Source organism: Agelaius phoeniceus, chromosome 5 (assembly GCF_051311805.1).
Source record: "Agelaius phoeniceus isolate bAgePho1 chromosome 5, bAgePho1.hap1, whole genome shotgun sequence".
NCBI lineage: Eukaryota > Metazoa > Chordata > Aves > Passeriformes > Icteridae > Agelaius > Agelaius phoeniceus.
The window spans coordinates 4,446,996-4,459,680 of NC_135269.1; the positions used below are offsets into that span (position 1 = coordinate 4,446,996).

Below are 12,685 nucleotides of genomic sequence, written 5' to 3' on the forward strand. Positions count from 1 at the left end.
ATAACTACCACTCTTAAGTGTGCTTTTAGTGTGTAAACATAGTACCATTTTAGTAAACATAACTACCATTCTTAAGTGTGCTTACTAGCACTTTTAAATTATCTCCTGGCCTCTTTATTAACATCTCAATTTACTTCTATTACTTCTCTTTCCATGTGCAGTCATCCAGGCTGTCAGCAGTATGGGATAGCCTTCAGTACAGACTCTCACTTCTCTGCCCAAACACAGAAAGAAATTTGATTCTTATTGCAGTGTTTATTGAAGGACAGATCTGGAGGCATCACCCCAACATTCTGACACCAAATTAGCACAGGCACCTCCTCCACTTTGCTCCTTCTGCACTAGTTCACCACTGGAAAGCAGCAGCTTCTCTCAGAGAAATCCTCATGGTTGCAACCCTTAAATAACAAAGAGGAAGGCAAACTGAATAGCTTTAATCTGTATCATGTATCCCCTCACTTTATAAATTAACTGTTTATGATGATGTTTAATCAGCAGACATTAAATAGACAATTCCTAAAATGTAGGTTAGTCTACTCTGTCATGATGATATCAATAGATTGTTCTGCCATTGTTGGCAACCAGCATAGAAGTACCTTCTTTAACACCTACATTTTAACAGTGAGAACTAATTCATACTGTTTTTTATAAACTCACTTTGGTATAGTCTTCATTTTGCTGTTCTTTACATAAACCTGCAAATCATTACTCTTTGATTTTTGCTGGGAAAAGCTACAGAGCCATAATTTCTGGAGCCATAATTGTTTTTTAACAAATTTCCATGATAATTTCCATCTGCTGCTTTGCTTAAGCTGAATCTCAGAGTTCTTCAGAAAACCAGCAGATCATTGCTTTGAGACTGAGGAATAGATTGTTCTAGTGTTCTTCTTCTAGTGGAAGTGGTAACATTCCAGACAAGCTCTGGTGCTCTGGACAATCTGAAATGTTAATGCTCACAGCTTCAGAGAACCAGGAAAAAGTCTCACAGCAAATACTTTGAGCAGTCCACCACCCAAAACCTCTTAGGCACACTTTGAGTCAATGTCTCAGATCCAGCAGTGACAAAATTTAAAAGAGGTCTGTGAATTATTAAATTATTTGCAACAGTGCATTGTGGCATTTTCTCTGCCAGTGGGAGGCATGGAGACATGAGGCAGATATGGCCTGGACCTGGATTCTTGGAAAGTCAGTCATGATGGATGCTGGCATTCAACCTCTGTGGGCAGAAACCTCTGCCATATGAAACCTAAGGCCTTTTTCTCTAATTAAAGACAGATACATCTCTGAAAATGGCATTTTTGAATAATCTAGAACTCTGCTGTACTGGTTTAACCCCAGCTGGGAACTGAGCACTGAATCAGAAGAGTCAGAGAGAACCTCTGGGTTGAGGCATAGTTTAACACACAAAGCAAAAGTTGTGCACACAAACAAAGCAAACCAAGGAGTGGATTCACACTTCCCCATGGGCAGGCAGGTGTTCAGCTACAACCAGGACTGCAGGGCTCCATCACTGGCTTGGGAAGACAAACACCATCACCCTGAATGTGAGGTGATTTCTCCTTCTTCCCCCAACTCAATATGCTGGAGACTGAAATACATCAAGAGGCCAATGAAGGACAGTTAAATGCTTTTTCTCCTCTACTGGATGTACATCACTCCCTCCCTACAGGCTCATTACTTGAATGACTCACCAGCAGTGTCAGAATCATGGATTATTTTAGAACATTATGATGCCACTTTACAAAACAGTGCACTCTTAGTAAGTTCTTAGGTGATCACACAAAATCCTACTTTTCTTTTAATGTGGGATGTGTAAGTCTTTGCCATTTCCCACTCATTTTAATACCTTCCTCAGAAAGTGAATGAAGATTTAAACACTTTCCTGGTGTTCCCTGTATGATTGTTTTCTGTTAGTTTGTTGCCACCTGCTGGGAGAACCAGCAGCGTTTCATTTCAGGATTTCTGAACTTCCCAAGTCCAGTAATTAAGTACCTGTATAACACTGCTACATTGATAAAATACTGGTTTTCAGGAATTATCCCCAAAACAGAGAACTGTGCTATGTATTTTTACTTTTTATTTGTAGGGTTTTCTCCCCTAATACAGCAAGGTCAGAACTGTAGTTAGTTCTAATATAAAGATACATTCATCTAATAATGATGAATACCAGGTACTTTATTCTTGTAGTATTGCTCTTGGCCATGCCAAAATGCAGACTTACACTCTACCAACATCATCAGTGGCTTAGATCTCATCAGATTCACACTGAAGACATTCTCTACTTAATTCAAACATGCTGAAACTATGAAACAATGTGAAACAATTATTGAAAACTGTGATATACTTTGTAGTGTATCAATATAATAAACCCTTTTTTTCCACGTACTCAAATCACAGCACAAACAACTCTGCAGAGGTAAATCAGTAGTCACTTTATTATAAAAATTAGATACTGCAGTTTTAGTATTAATTGCAAAAAACTCCTGATAGCTTATTTCTGCTTCTTTCTCTCTCATGATGAATTAAAAACAATATAAATTCTAAATCAGTAGTACTCAAAGTCAAGGTTACCAACCTACTCTTAAAATAAAGTTTAATGTTAAAAGTCCTGGTAAATGACACTTAACAGCATTCTAAAAACTATGTGTGGTCTGCTGAAACCACTGGTCCAAACCAACCTCCAGAACAGCATCTCTGCCATCCACCTAAAAATGATGCCAGAAGACTACAGCAAAAAGTGTTCATTACCTAACAGTCACTTTGATCAGAATTTGGCCTGACTTCAGTGGAGTTTGCCATTTCATTAACTGGCTTACAAAGACTCAACCTGAGGCCTTGCAAAGCAGAGGGGCAGAGGACTGATCCTGGTAATTTCTTGGAAGAGCTCAACTCCAGACAGAGCTTCTGTGTTCCATTCTATCTGATTTCACATCAAGTGCTGGTTTCAGTGTTCTAACTACACTTAGAGCTGGATTACAGAAAACATTTAGCAATATCAAAGGCTGCTCTTCCCTGGTGTGCAGAGTACACAAGGAATTACTTTTTTATATGGAAAAGCTATAGGCTACTTAACCTGGTGTAGAGTCCTGGCAGAGACAAAAACTTTGGGGAGGCATATGGGACTGGTTTGGGTTTTAAAATCTCTCGAGACAACTAGGCAAGGTCATTATTACACTCACAAATAACCTGAGTTTGTCTGACAATAATGCTGGGGTGCAGCTCTTTTTGGGATAATTTAAGATGAAACAAACAAGTATTTTTAGTAGGGAAGATAAGACTGTTTGCAAAGTGCCCCAGCAGGGAGCAAAGCAACAGATCACATGCAGTCTGAGGGTGCCAACACCCCCTGTGTGAAGAAAACAGCAACAGCCACCACCTTGGCGTATGGTTATTGCTAGAGACAAAGGGCTCCCACCAAAAAGGCTGCTCTGACAACATTTTGTAGTTTGGGCTGGCATCAGTGAGTTTACACCCTTTTGGCACAGGTGCTGGCATGACAGAGGCAAATTTGTCCCTGGCTTCTCACCTTTAACTTGTCCCCTGCAGCACACAACAGTTTAAAAGCAGTATTTTGTTCGATCAGTGCTCCCTCCTTGGAATTTACCTTTTGTCAATTGATGATGGATGGATGAATGGATGGAGGAGAAATTAATGTCCCACCCCAAACCTCCAATTTCTGCCCCAAGTAGTCAGAAATGGAGTTGGTCTGGTGACAGACCTGCAGGTGTACAATTTTCTTGCCACTGATCTGGGGAAAGTTTTGTGATGTCAGAGAAGTATCTCTTTCTATAAAAAAATCCCCTTTTGTTCTGAATGACAGAGCATTGCTACGTGACTCCCATGTAACCCAGGACTTTGGATACTGGGGACTTGGGGAGCAATTCTAGATAGACAGAGAGACTTTTTGACATCTACAAAAACAAAGCAAGAGGTAGGGAAAGAGCAAAACAAAGCAACAACTTTCGTTGTTCAACTAGACAATAACACAGAATATAATTTAAAAAAATAAGTCTCTTTCTTTACCACCACCACCATGTGCTTCTAGGAATCACTATGCATCAGGCAAGCACTGAGTGCTGTAATTTGCATTTAAGAAGAGTAGATACAATACAACAGAGTCTTTGTGGCCCACCCCCTCATCTTTCTGGCTTAAATATGTTAAAATCCAGTGTGCCTGTCCAAAGAGGCATCATTCACAAGAGAAACCATGGCTTTCAAAATGCAATAGGCTTTCATTTCTCCAGTGTTTTTCTTCCATGTGCTTGTCCTAAATCCCATGCTGCAGGAACTGGGCTTTTCAGATGTCTTCAGGGAAAACAGAATATTCCCCTAAAAAAAGTGCAGGTCCTCCAGGAACTGCACTTGTTCAGAGAACTACTCAGCATTTGCAAGGATGAGAACTTCTTCCATAGTTCATAACTGGCTACACAACCCTCACTCAAGAGACACATCCAAAGCAAAGTGTTTGAAAAGGAGGATTCTTAGATTCTTATTCAGCTGTAGGTATGGAAGGAGTGGCTGTACCCTAGTGTTGGACAGGACCAAGCAGAATGCCAGGAATATTTGCCGTGGCTTTGAAATTCCTACACCACCATTCCCTGTCTGAAGAAACTCCAGGAGTCCACAGCTCAGATTTGAGCATGGCCAAGACAAGGTGACACTTTGAGTGGAGGCAGACACTCAGTCTCGAATTGGAGGCCTGTGGATTGGAGAAAGCACAGCTGCCCAAGCCTGTCGGAAGAGCTGGACCAGTTTGTAAATGAATGGCAGGGACGTGGGAGAAGCTGCAAAGCAGAACAAAAAGGTAAAACTAACTTGGTAAAACTAGCTACGTAAAACTAACATACACTAAACATATTAAGAAAGAACTACCCCCAAGTAGAATTAATAAAAACCAATTTCTCTTCCTTCCTTCGATGAGGAAAAGGCTGAGTCTAGGACAGCTCTGCCTGCCTCTCACAGGCTGCTGAAAAGAGTTTGCAGAAAACTGGCATTGGTGGAGCTTCATCTTTCTACATGCACTTCAACTGGAAACATTAAACACATTAAGTTCCTAGTCACCCAGATTTTTTGTCTCCCTGAGACATTTACACAGACCAGATTTATTAAAAGCAACTAATTTCTTCTCCATAACCACAATGGAATTTTAAAAATTGGAAATCTTAATCCCATACCTGGGTCTAATCTCACCACCACCAGGTACAGCAAAAAAGTTGCCAAGAGCATCTTCTTGTAAGGAAGTAAATAGAAGTGGTTTGACATGGACCTCAGTGCTCTACGTAGCAATGTCAACATGGTCAGGAGCTTTTGGGACAGCACTCCTGGAAAACAAGAACAGAAAGGCTGTTAGGGCAAAGTAAAGTTTAAAAAGTAATCACACAGATGTAGCAAATAAGAAACTAAGGTACTGGCAGTCTGATTGCATGAAAGTTGGGTTGGGTTTGGTTTTTCATACAACAGAGAAACAGTACAATTTTGTAATACACTTCATTACACTTCTTTTTTAGGCACATACTTTACTACAATATGATCTTATACCACAGTAGTGCCAAGGAGAGAACATCCAATGATTTACAGCTCTGGAGAACAAGCAGTACTTTAAATGCTAGACAGGCATTGTTCTACTTGGACTCAACTGTAAATGGAAATGAAGCAAACTGTACACAGAGCCAACAAACATATCCTTAAAGGATTGCCAGGTAGTCTTAGTTTTCCTCTTTTTACTTAAAAAAAAATCCCAAAACTTTTGATCCTGGGCATTAATTGTCATCTCCTGATGCTGGCAGAGACTAAATATGCTTTTACAATTCTCAGCAAAGGTATCACTAAGTCTTTTCTTTTCTGCTGTGATCCACAGCGGGAATTCCTCATGGCCTGTTCATCATGGCAATATTCTTAATGTGCAGTTAATACTTGCTCCCCTTCACCAGTTTGAAACGAAACTGAAACTGAAATGAAACTGAAATGAAACTGAAATGAAACTGAAATGAAACTGAAACTGTAACAAAGGGGAACAAACAACAGAGGGAAAGCCCACCCAGAAGCGTTTCTGTGGCTGGGTCCTGCTGCTCCTCAGCCCCCGGGCGTGTCTCCTCCTCCCGCCGAGCCCAGCGGCAGCGGCTGTCGCCGATGGTGCCGAGGAGCTGCAGCCGCCGCTCGCTGTCCAAGGCGGAGCAGCCCCGCACCAGCTCCTCCGCGGCCCCGAAGCGCCCCAGCGGCAGCAGCACCTGCGCCAGGTACAGCTCCAGCAGCGAGCCGAACTCGGGCAGCCTCTGGTTGGCCGGGGATCCCAGCCAGCTGCTGCCGACCTCCAGCATCACCTGCGGCTCTCTCACTTTGCTGTACAGCAGGATGCTGAGATGCAAGGGAGAAGTATGAGAAAACCCTGAGTCTCTGTGGAAGCTGACATCACTGACAGATATTACCCACAAGCGGCTCTCATGAGGTATCAATCAGGGTCAATATCAAAGCACAGAGAGAATTCTGAGGCAGGCAACAGGTGCAGCTATTGATGTTACTCTCTCGAGATCACCCATTTTAACCCTGATCACCATGAAGCAATCTTGCAGGCATGCTCCAGCATACACACAACAGGCCTGTGCCAGATCTCACTCACACCAGGCAAAGTGAAAATATCACGCAATACCCAAGCCTGGCCTGCAGTTAAACCTAACACAAGACCCCACAAGATATATGCTGTATATCTGACAGCAACAGACAGAAACTCACCACAGCTCCAGAACCTTTGGAGGCAGATGTTCAGGCACATGGTAGTACTGCAGAACCCAAGACAGAACTTCTCTCCACCGGTTCATCTCGGCCAGCGCCTGGATCCCCACAACACAAAGGGAGCATTTCACTTCTGCAAAACTGGTAAGGAACAGACACCCAAGTAAGTGCTTCTTACAACCCACATTTCCCCTTGCATCCCCTCCAGTGACCTTCAGTGAACACAGTTCTCTGCTTCCCCTCTACTTGTCCCCTATAAAAAGGCCAATTCGAGGATATGCACTGTGACTATCTCTGAGAGAACGAAGGAAAGGCTCCTGGGCACACCGCACTTCCCTCAAAAACGCACAGATGAAACATTTTAATATCGACAGGGCTAAAAGAAACCCCAAAGCAGTGCAGGCATGGCCTGAAGTTGGAAGCCAGCCCGGCGCTGAGGCAGCACCGAGCAGCGTCCCAGCGCCTCCCCGTCCTCTCCACACGCCCGCACCTCTCGTGGCCGGGGCCGGGGCCGGGGCCGGGGCCGGGGCCGGGGCCGGGGCCGGGGCCGGGGCCGGGGCCGGGGCCCAGGCTGTCGCAGCCCGCCTCGCAGCGCTCCACGGCGGCGGCGAAGTCGCGGTGCAGCACCAGCAGATCCGCCGCCTCCTCCAACAGCGCGGCCGCCTGCGCCGGCCCCGGGGCCCAAGCGGGCGGCTCGGCCCTCATGGCACCGGCGGGAGGGCTCCCCCCGGCCCCGCACGGGCCCGGCTCAGCCTCCGGCTCCAGCGCCGCCACCGCCCCCGCCGGGGCCCGGCTCCGCTCGGCTCGGGCAGGCACCGGAAAGCCGGGATGGAGGCGCCCGGCAGCGGAAGGGCCGTCCCGGAGAGCATCCCGGCCCCGCGGGCCGCCGGGACGTGTAGTCACGGCTGCAGGAGGGCAACGGGGATGGCTGAGGGGCTGGAGCGTCTCTTACCAGGAAAGGATGAGGGAGCTGGGTCTGTTCAGCCTTGGGAAGAGAGGACTGAGAGGGGACCTCTTTAATGTGTATAAATACCTAAAGGGCGGTGCTAAGAAGATAAAGGCAGGCTCTGCTCTGCGGTACCGAGCAATAGGACAAGAGGCAATGGGCAGAAACTGATGCACAAAAAGTTCCACCTGGACAGGGGGACAAACTTCTTTACTGTGCGGTGACCGTGCACTGGAACAGATTGCCCGGGGAAGGTGTGGAGTCTCCCTTTATGGAGATATTCCAGAATCGCCGGGATGCATTCCTGTGCCGTGTGCTCTGCGATGACCCTGACTGAGCAGGGAGGTGGGACAGGATGACCCGCTGTGGTCCCTTCCAGCTGTCACTCTGCGGGGATCAGCGGTGGCAAGCGGGCACTCGGGGGCCGCTCCGAGCGGCTGCGGCCGCGGCTCCGGGACCAGGATCTGTGCCCGTCCCTGCCACAACGCGCTCCCTTCATCTCCTCCCTCGTGTGGCTGCCCAGGGAAAGGGGCCGAGGGAACAGCCCGCCTCGGCTGTTCTGCCCGCCGCCGCCGGGCGTCAGCCCAGCCCCGACAGTGTCCCAGCCCCGAGGGTGTCCGAGCCCCGACAGTGTCCCAGCCCCGAGGGTGTCCCAGCTCTCCTCGCCCCGGGCAGGAGCGGGGCTAACGGGAGAGCGCTCCCCGCAGCACGGCCCGGGCGGGTGATGGATGCTCTCCGCTCCCGGCCGCCTCTTCCTCCGGGCACCTCTCCTCCGGCTCCCCGTGCCCGCAGTTCTGAGCACATTACGCTGTTGATGCATTTTGGGTGTAATGACAGCGTCTCCGGCAGCGCCCGGCAGGCAGCGGTTCGCATTCTCCTTGGGCTGTTATTTAAACACAACAGGGTGTCTTGGTTACAAGGTAATTACCGCAGTCAGTGCAAACGCTCTTCAAAAATGGATCTCTACAGGAGAGACAGGATTGATTTATCCTGTAACCTTTTTGAACAACTGACACATTTATCTATCCCCCTACTATGATTATGTAATTAAAAAATCAAATGGGCTAATACAAGACATGGTAAAGGGTGAAACATATCTTACAAAGGGGATTTTCTATGCCATCTCAGTGTGGCGAATACGATCAAAGACTTGATCAGAGCTCTCTTTTTCTACGTAGCTGTTTTCAGGAGGCAGGACCACGTACCTGCCCCTCTGGGCTGCAGCAGGAGCACTCTGCAGTAGCAGCTGTCACACAGTGGTGCATCCAAGGGGTTGGCACACCGCCCTAACTGTGGAACAGGTTCCCGGAGGATTAAGGTGAAACCACTGCACAGAAAACATGTGAAAGGGCCCAGCAGCAAGCAAAGGCAGAGGTAAAGGCGTTTCAGACTTCTGTTCCTGTTGCTCGGCGCTTGCAATTTGGAAAACAACATTCCTTTTTGGGAACTACAAGTCCCAAAGTGCACTGTGGGAAGAACGTGCCTCGTACCAGCTAGTGCCCAGCACAAATTCCCAAATATGGATAAGGAATCAAGTTTGAAAAAGACTCACACTGGCTGGATGCTCCTCACTGAGACTCAGAAAAGGAGTGAGACAGCAGAAAAACAAGGTAAGCTTGTGTCAGGCAAAGATGCTGTTGAAGGATTTCTTTCACGGGGAGCAGCCAGCAGTGTTGTGTGCCTTAGAGGGGCAGCCCAGCATTGCTCTGGTGGTGTTTGCAGTAGGGGTTGCAGTCACGGAGGCAGCTTTTGGAACAGGGCTGTTGCTTCAGGTGGGGGAGCGAGCAGTGAACAGTCAGATCCTGTTTCCCTGCAGATGCACCTGATGAACGAAGACCTATGGAAAGACAGAGCTGCAACACTGATGCAGTTATTTTAGGGGCTGGGAAGGATCAGGGGGAGGTGGGAGTTGCTCTGAATGGCAGCTCCTTATGAGCTGCAGCCTGTGGTTGTGTGAGAAGCCGAGGTGGACAAGCAGCCTTGTCATACCAATGTTTATAGGTTAAGTTAATTTCTCTGTAAGGCATGGTGGAATGTTTTTGTACTTCACCCCTCTTCCTAGAGGGGACAGTGTGGTGCCTCGAAGGCCAAACCTCTTGCAGCTCTCTGACCTGCAAATAACACTCAGTAACAGGATTGTTTAACTTCAGGCCAGGAACAATTACCTATTTTAGCGGCAATTTGTTAACAAGCAAAATGAAATCATTCTGAAATACAGTCATCTCTGTGGAGATGAGGGATGCTCGAGCTCCGCTGTCGGGCACGCGTGCATCCTCGGCGGCTGACCCGGACCTGGGCAGCAGCAGCTCCTGCCGCCTGCGTTTCCCTGGCTGGCGGTCAGGCAGAGTCCTGGTGCGGCTCAGATGCTCTGTGTGTGGACACTCTGCTGCTGGCTGACGTCAAGTGCAGCTGGTCAGCTGCACCCATCCTCCCAGCACCCTCCTCCTGCTATGTAGGGTCATGGAGCAGCACAGCCCGCACGGCAAATGTAGGAGGTGCAGTCCAGCCCGGGAGAGGAGCCTGAGGCTGCTCGGGCTGCTGAACCGAACTGTCACATGGATACTTGCTGCCAAATAGGAATGATGCTGTTTTTCCATCTTTCCTTGAATGGGAGCAGCTTAAACTGTCTTAAAGCTGAAAGGGTCCCTCTCGTGCTTGAAGCAGCTACGGAGCAGGGCAATCTATCCTACTACACAGGCACAGGAGGGAAGCAGGGTGTTTGCCTGTGCTCCTGGATAACAATTCCTAGTGACCAGAAAAGCTAAACCAACTTGCTGTCAGTGACAGGTAGTATGAGGGAGTACCACGGTGGGTTTTGTGTCCTGGGTGGAATGCCCATGCCCAGCTTGTGGCCTTTTGTATAAAGTCAAGGAGTTTTTTCCCTGCAGTCATCCTGATTTTGTATAGGAGAAGAAAAATGATTTTCAGCAGGGCCTTGTTTGTGTGTGCATCATCTGTGGATTGACTGGTTCCCCTCCTCCCTCTCCTGCCAGGCAGTTGGAGGAGAGTTTAGGGTTACAGGCACCTGTGGCAAGGCCTCCTGAGGTAAATCGCCTCAGCTATTAATCCAGATCTGACCAGCACACGGTCACAGGGCCAGAGGGCTGGCAATCAGTCTTTTTCTGTTGTCTCTTCTGTGTCAGTAGGCTGTTAATAGGAGATTAGCAGCATTAGGGAGACTTTGAGCTAGAAATGGTGAGGCCCTATGATTTGATTTGAAGAGAAAGAAACCCTCCTACACTCCTATAAAAACAAACAGGAGAGCTGGAAATTATGAACGGCATTATAAACACAACTGAGGAAAGCACAGTGTCTAGGAAAGGTGTTGAGCTCTGTAGTACCTCGTAGCTTATCAGCAATGCTTTAACAAAGCAGTGAGGTCCATGGAGACCTCGGGTCCCAGTGTGCAGCACTCTGTTCTTATCACCACGTGCTTTTGTTTGACTCTGGCGAGACCATGACATGCTGGAATCTGTAATTCGCTTGTAATTTCCATCAGCAGTAAATCCCCATTAAATATGAAGCTGGCTGGCTGCAGATCCCCTCAATTAGCCCAGATTCAGGGCTTCCCTGGCTGCTGGCAGGCAGTCTGCAGAGCCCAGGGCTGGGGGAAGGTGAACGCTCTCCGGCTGTGCTTGGAACAGATGGCCCGTGGTGATGCTTCCTTATCTCACCCAGCATTGTGGCACAGCATCAAACCTGGGGTTTGTTTCAAAAATAGAACTGTTTAGAGGAGACTCACCTGATTTTGAGCCCACCTGCTGATGTTCCTAGTCAGTGTGTTTAAATGCACTGATGTCTGATTTTTTTGGCTATATCCAAACCTATGTAAACAGCAGGTGAGGATGGTACAAGGCAGAAAAGGCAACTATGGGGCAGCCACAGCCACAGTCCAGCTGGGGGGTGTCACATAAAACAGAAGAGCCAATCTCTGTTTCAACCTTCATCACAGATGCACAAACACTGTGTGAGGGGTAAACACTGGAAATTGGGAAACTGGGAACACAGCGTTGTGTTCACAACTTGTCAAAACTTGAGTTTTACTCACATAATAGCAAAAGCTTTCCGAAACAAAGGGCAGTTTTAACTTAAGTCCCTTTCTTTTCTTCATAATCAAACAAAGTACTCGCCTTGGCAAGGCTCCTGTCAAAGAATAGCAGCAGTTACTTCGATTTAATTGTTACTGTTATAACAGTCATAATTAGTGCTGGGTGGGGCATTTCATAGCTGTAAGGTGACCAATTTGGTTAGAGGCCTAAGGCATCTTCTTTTCTTCAGCTAGTTATTATCTGTGAGAAAATACTGAAAATACTGCAGCCTGTCATCACTGTGGGTCAATTACACCCTGTTTGCCTACCACAGCATCTCTTTGCTCATCACTTTAGAGTCACAACCCCTCTAACAGTTAATACCACTTCTCAAGGCCCAGCTTGCCAAAATCAACTCTCATCCATTAGTCTCCACCTTTCCTCTTTTTTCAAAAGCAAGCCTTGTGCTCTCGTGGCTGGGAGAAAGGCTTGATACTGTGAATCCTGGAACTATTTGTACCACAAGGCAAACAAGGTGATTTGAGAAAATGGCTCTTTCTCATTTTTGCCCTAACTTCCTGACATGTCAGTATTTCTTTTCACAGTGTCTGTCCCTCATTCTGAATGCACATTTACTGTGATCTGCCTTAATTATCTCTACAAGCAGGCAATGCATCTTCTGCATCTCAAATTGGACATTTCAGAATATACCTACAGAAGTTAACAAACTCTTCTCCATCTCAGTCTTCTGGTCCTGGCTCTTGCCTGGCCAGGTCTCGTGGCGCTCACAAAGCTGTGATGTGAGGCTGCTTTAGGAAAGCTGCAGTGGTAGCAGTGCCTGAGCCTCGGGAGAAATCCCCAGGGAAGGAACTGATGCTGGTGGAACCTTTGCGTCTTGTGTTTCACCCAGAGCACTCCCTGCGTGCCCCTCTGGCTGTGGTGGGCAGAACTCCCCTGCTTGCTGTTTGTGCTCCTGAACTTG

The 12,685-nt window shown here is 47.4% G+C and overlaps 2 protein-coding genes across 2 annotated transcripts in view; one reads left to right on the top strand and one right to left on the bottom strand.

Annotated features, from left to right (window-relative positions):
• Positions 1–2,411: 2,411 nt before the first annotated feature.
• On the bottom strand, positions 2,412–7,575 carry PEX26 (peroxisomal biogenesis factor 26). The gene is made up of 5 exons (XM_054631802.2): positions 7,220–7,575; positions 6,730–6,870; positions 6,038–6,354; positions 5,175–5,321; positions 2,412–4,784 (listed from the first exon to the last, which is right to left on the bottom strand). Exons 1-5 carry the CDS (start codon positions 7,432–7,434, stop codon positions 4,681–4,683), a joined length of 924 nt encoding a protein of 307 aa, XP_054487777.2. The 5' UTR covers positions 7,435–7,575; the 3' UTR covers positions 2,412–4,680.
• Positions 7,576–9,134: 1,559 nt separating this feature from the next.
• Positions 9,135–12,685, top strand: part of MICAL3 (microtubule associated monooxygenase, calponin and LIM domain containing 3) — a 174,249-nt gene continuing 170,698 nt past the window's right edge. Inside the window, exon 1 of the mRNA XM_077178155.1 lies at positions 9,135–9,285. The gene's annotated coding sequence lies outside the window, so the exon portion shown is untranslated. The remainder of the gene's footprint in view (positions 9,286–12,685) is intronic.

Bases quoted from the DNA above. Each gene is read 5' to 3' on its own strand.
- PEX26 (XM_054631802.2), bottom strand. From the start codon at position 7,434: ATGAGGGCCGAGCCGCCCGCTTGGGCCCCGGGGCCGGCGCAGGCGGCC. The intron at 6,871-7,219 runs GTGCGGGCGTGT...GTTCCTTACCAG, and splicing joins CCCGGCCCCGGCCACGAGAG to TTTTGCAGAAGTGAAATGCT. The intron at 5,322-6,037 runs GTGGGCTTTCCC...CTTGTTTTCCAG, and splicing joins AGCCACAGAAACGCTTCTGG to GAGTGCTGTCCCAAAAGCTC.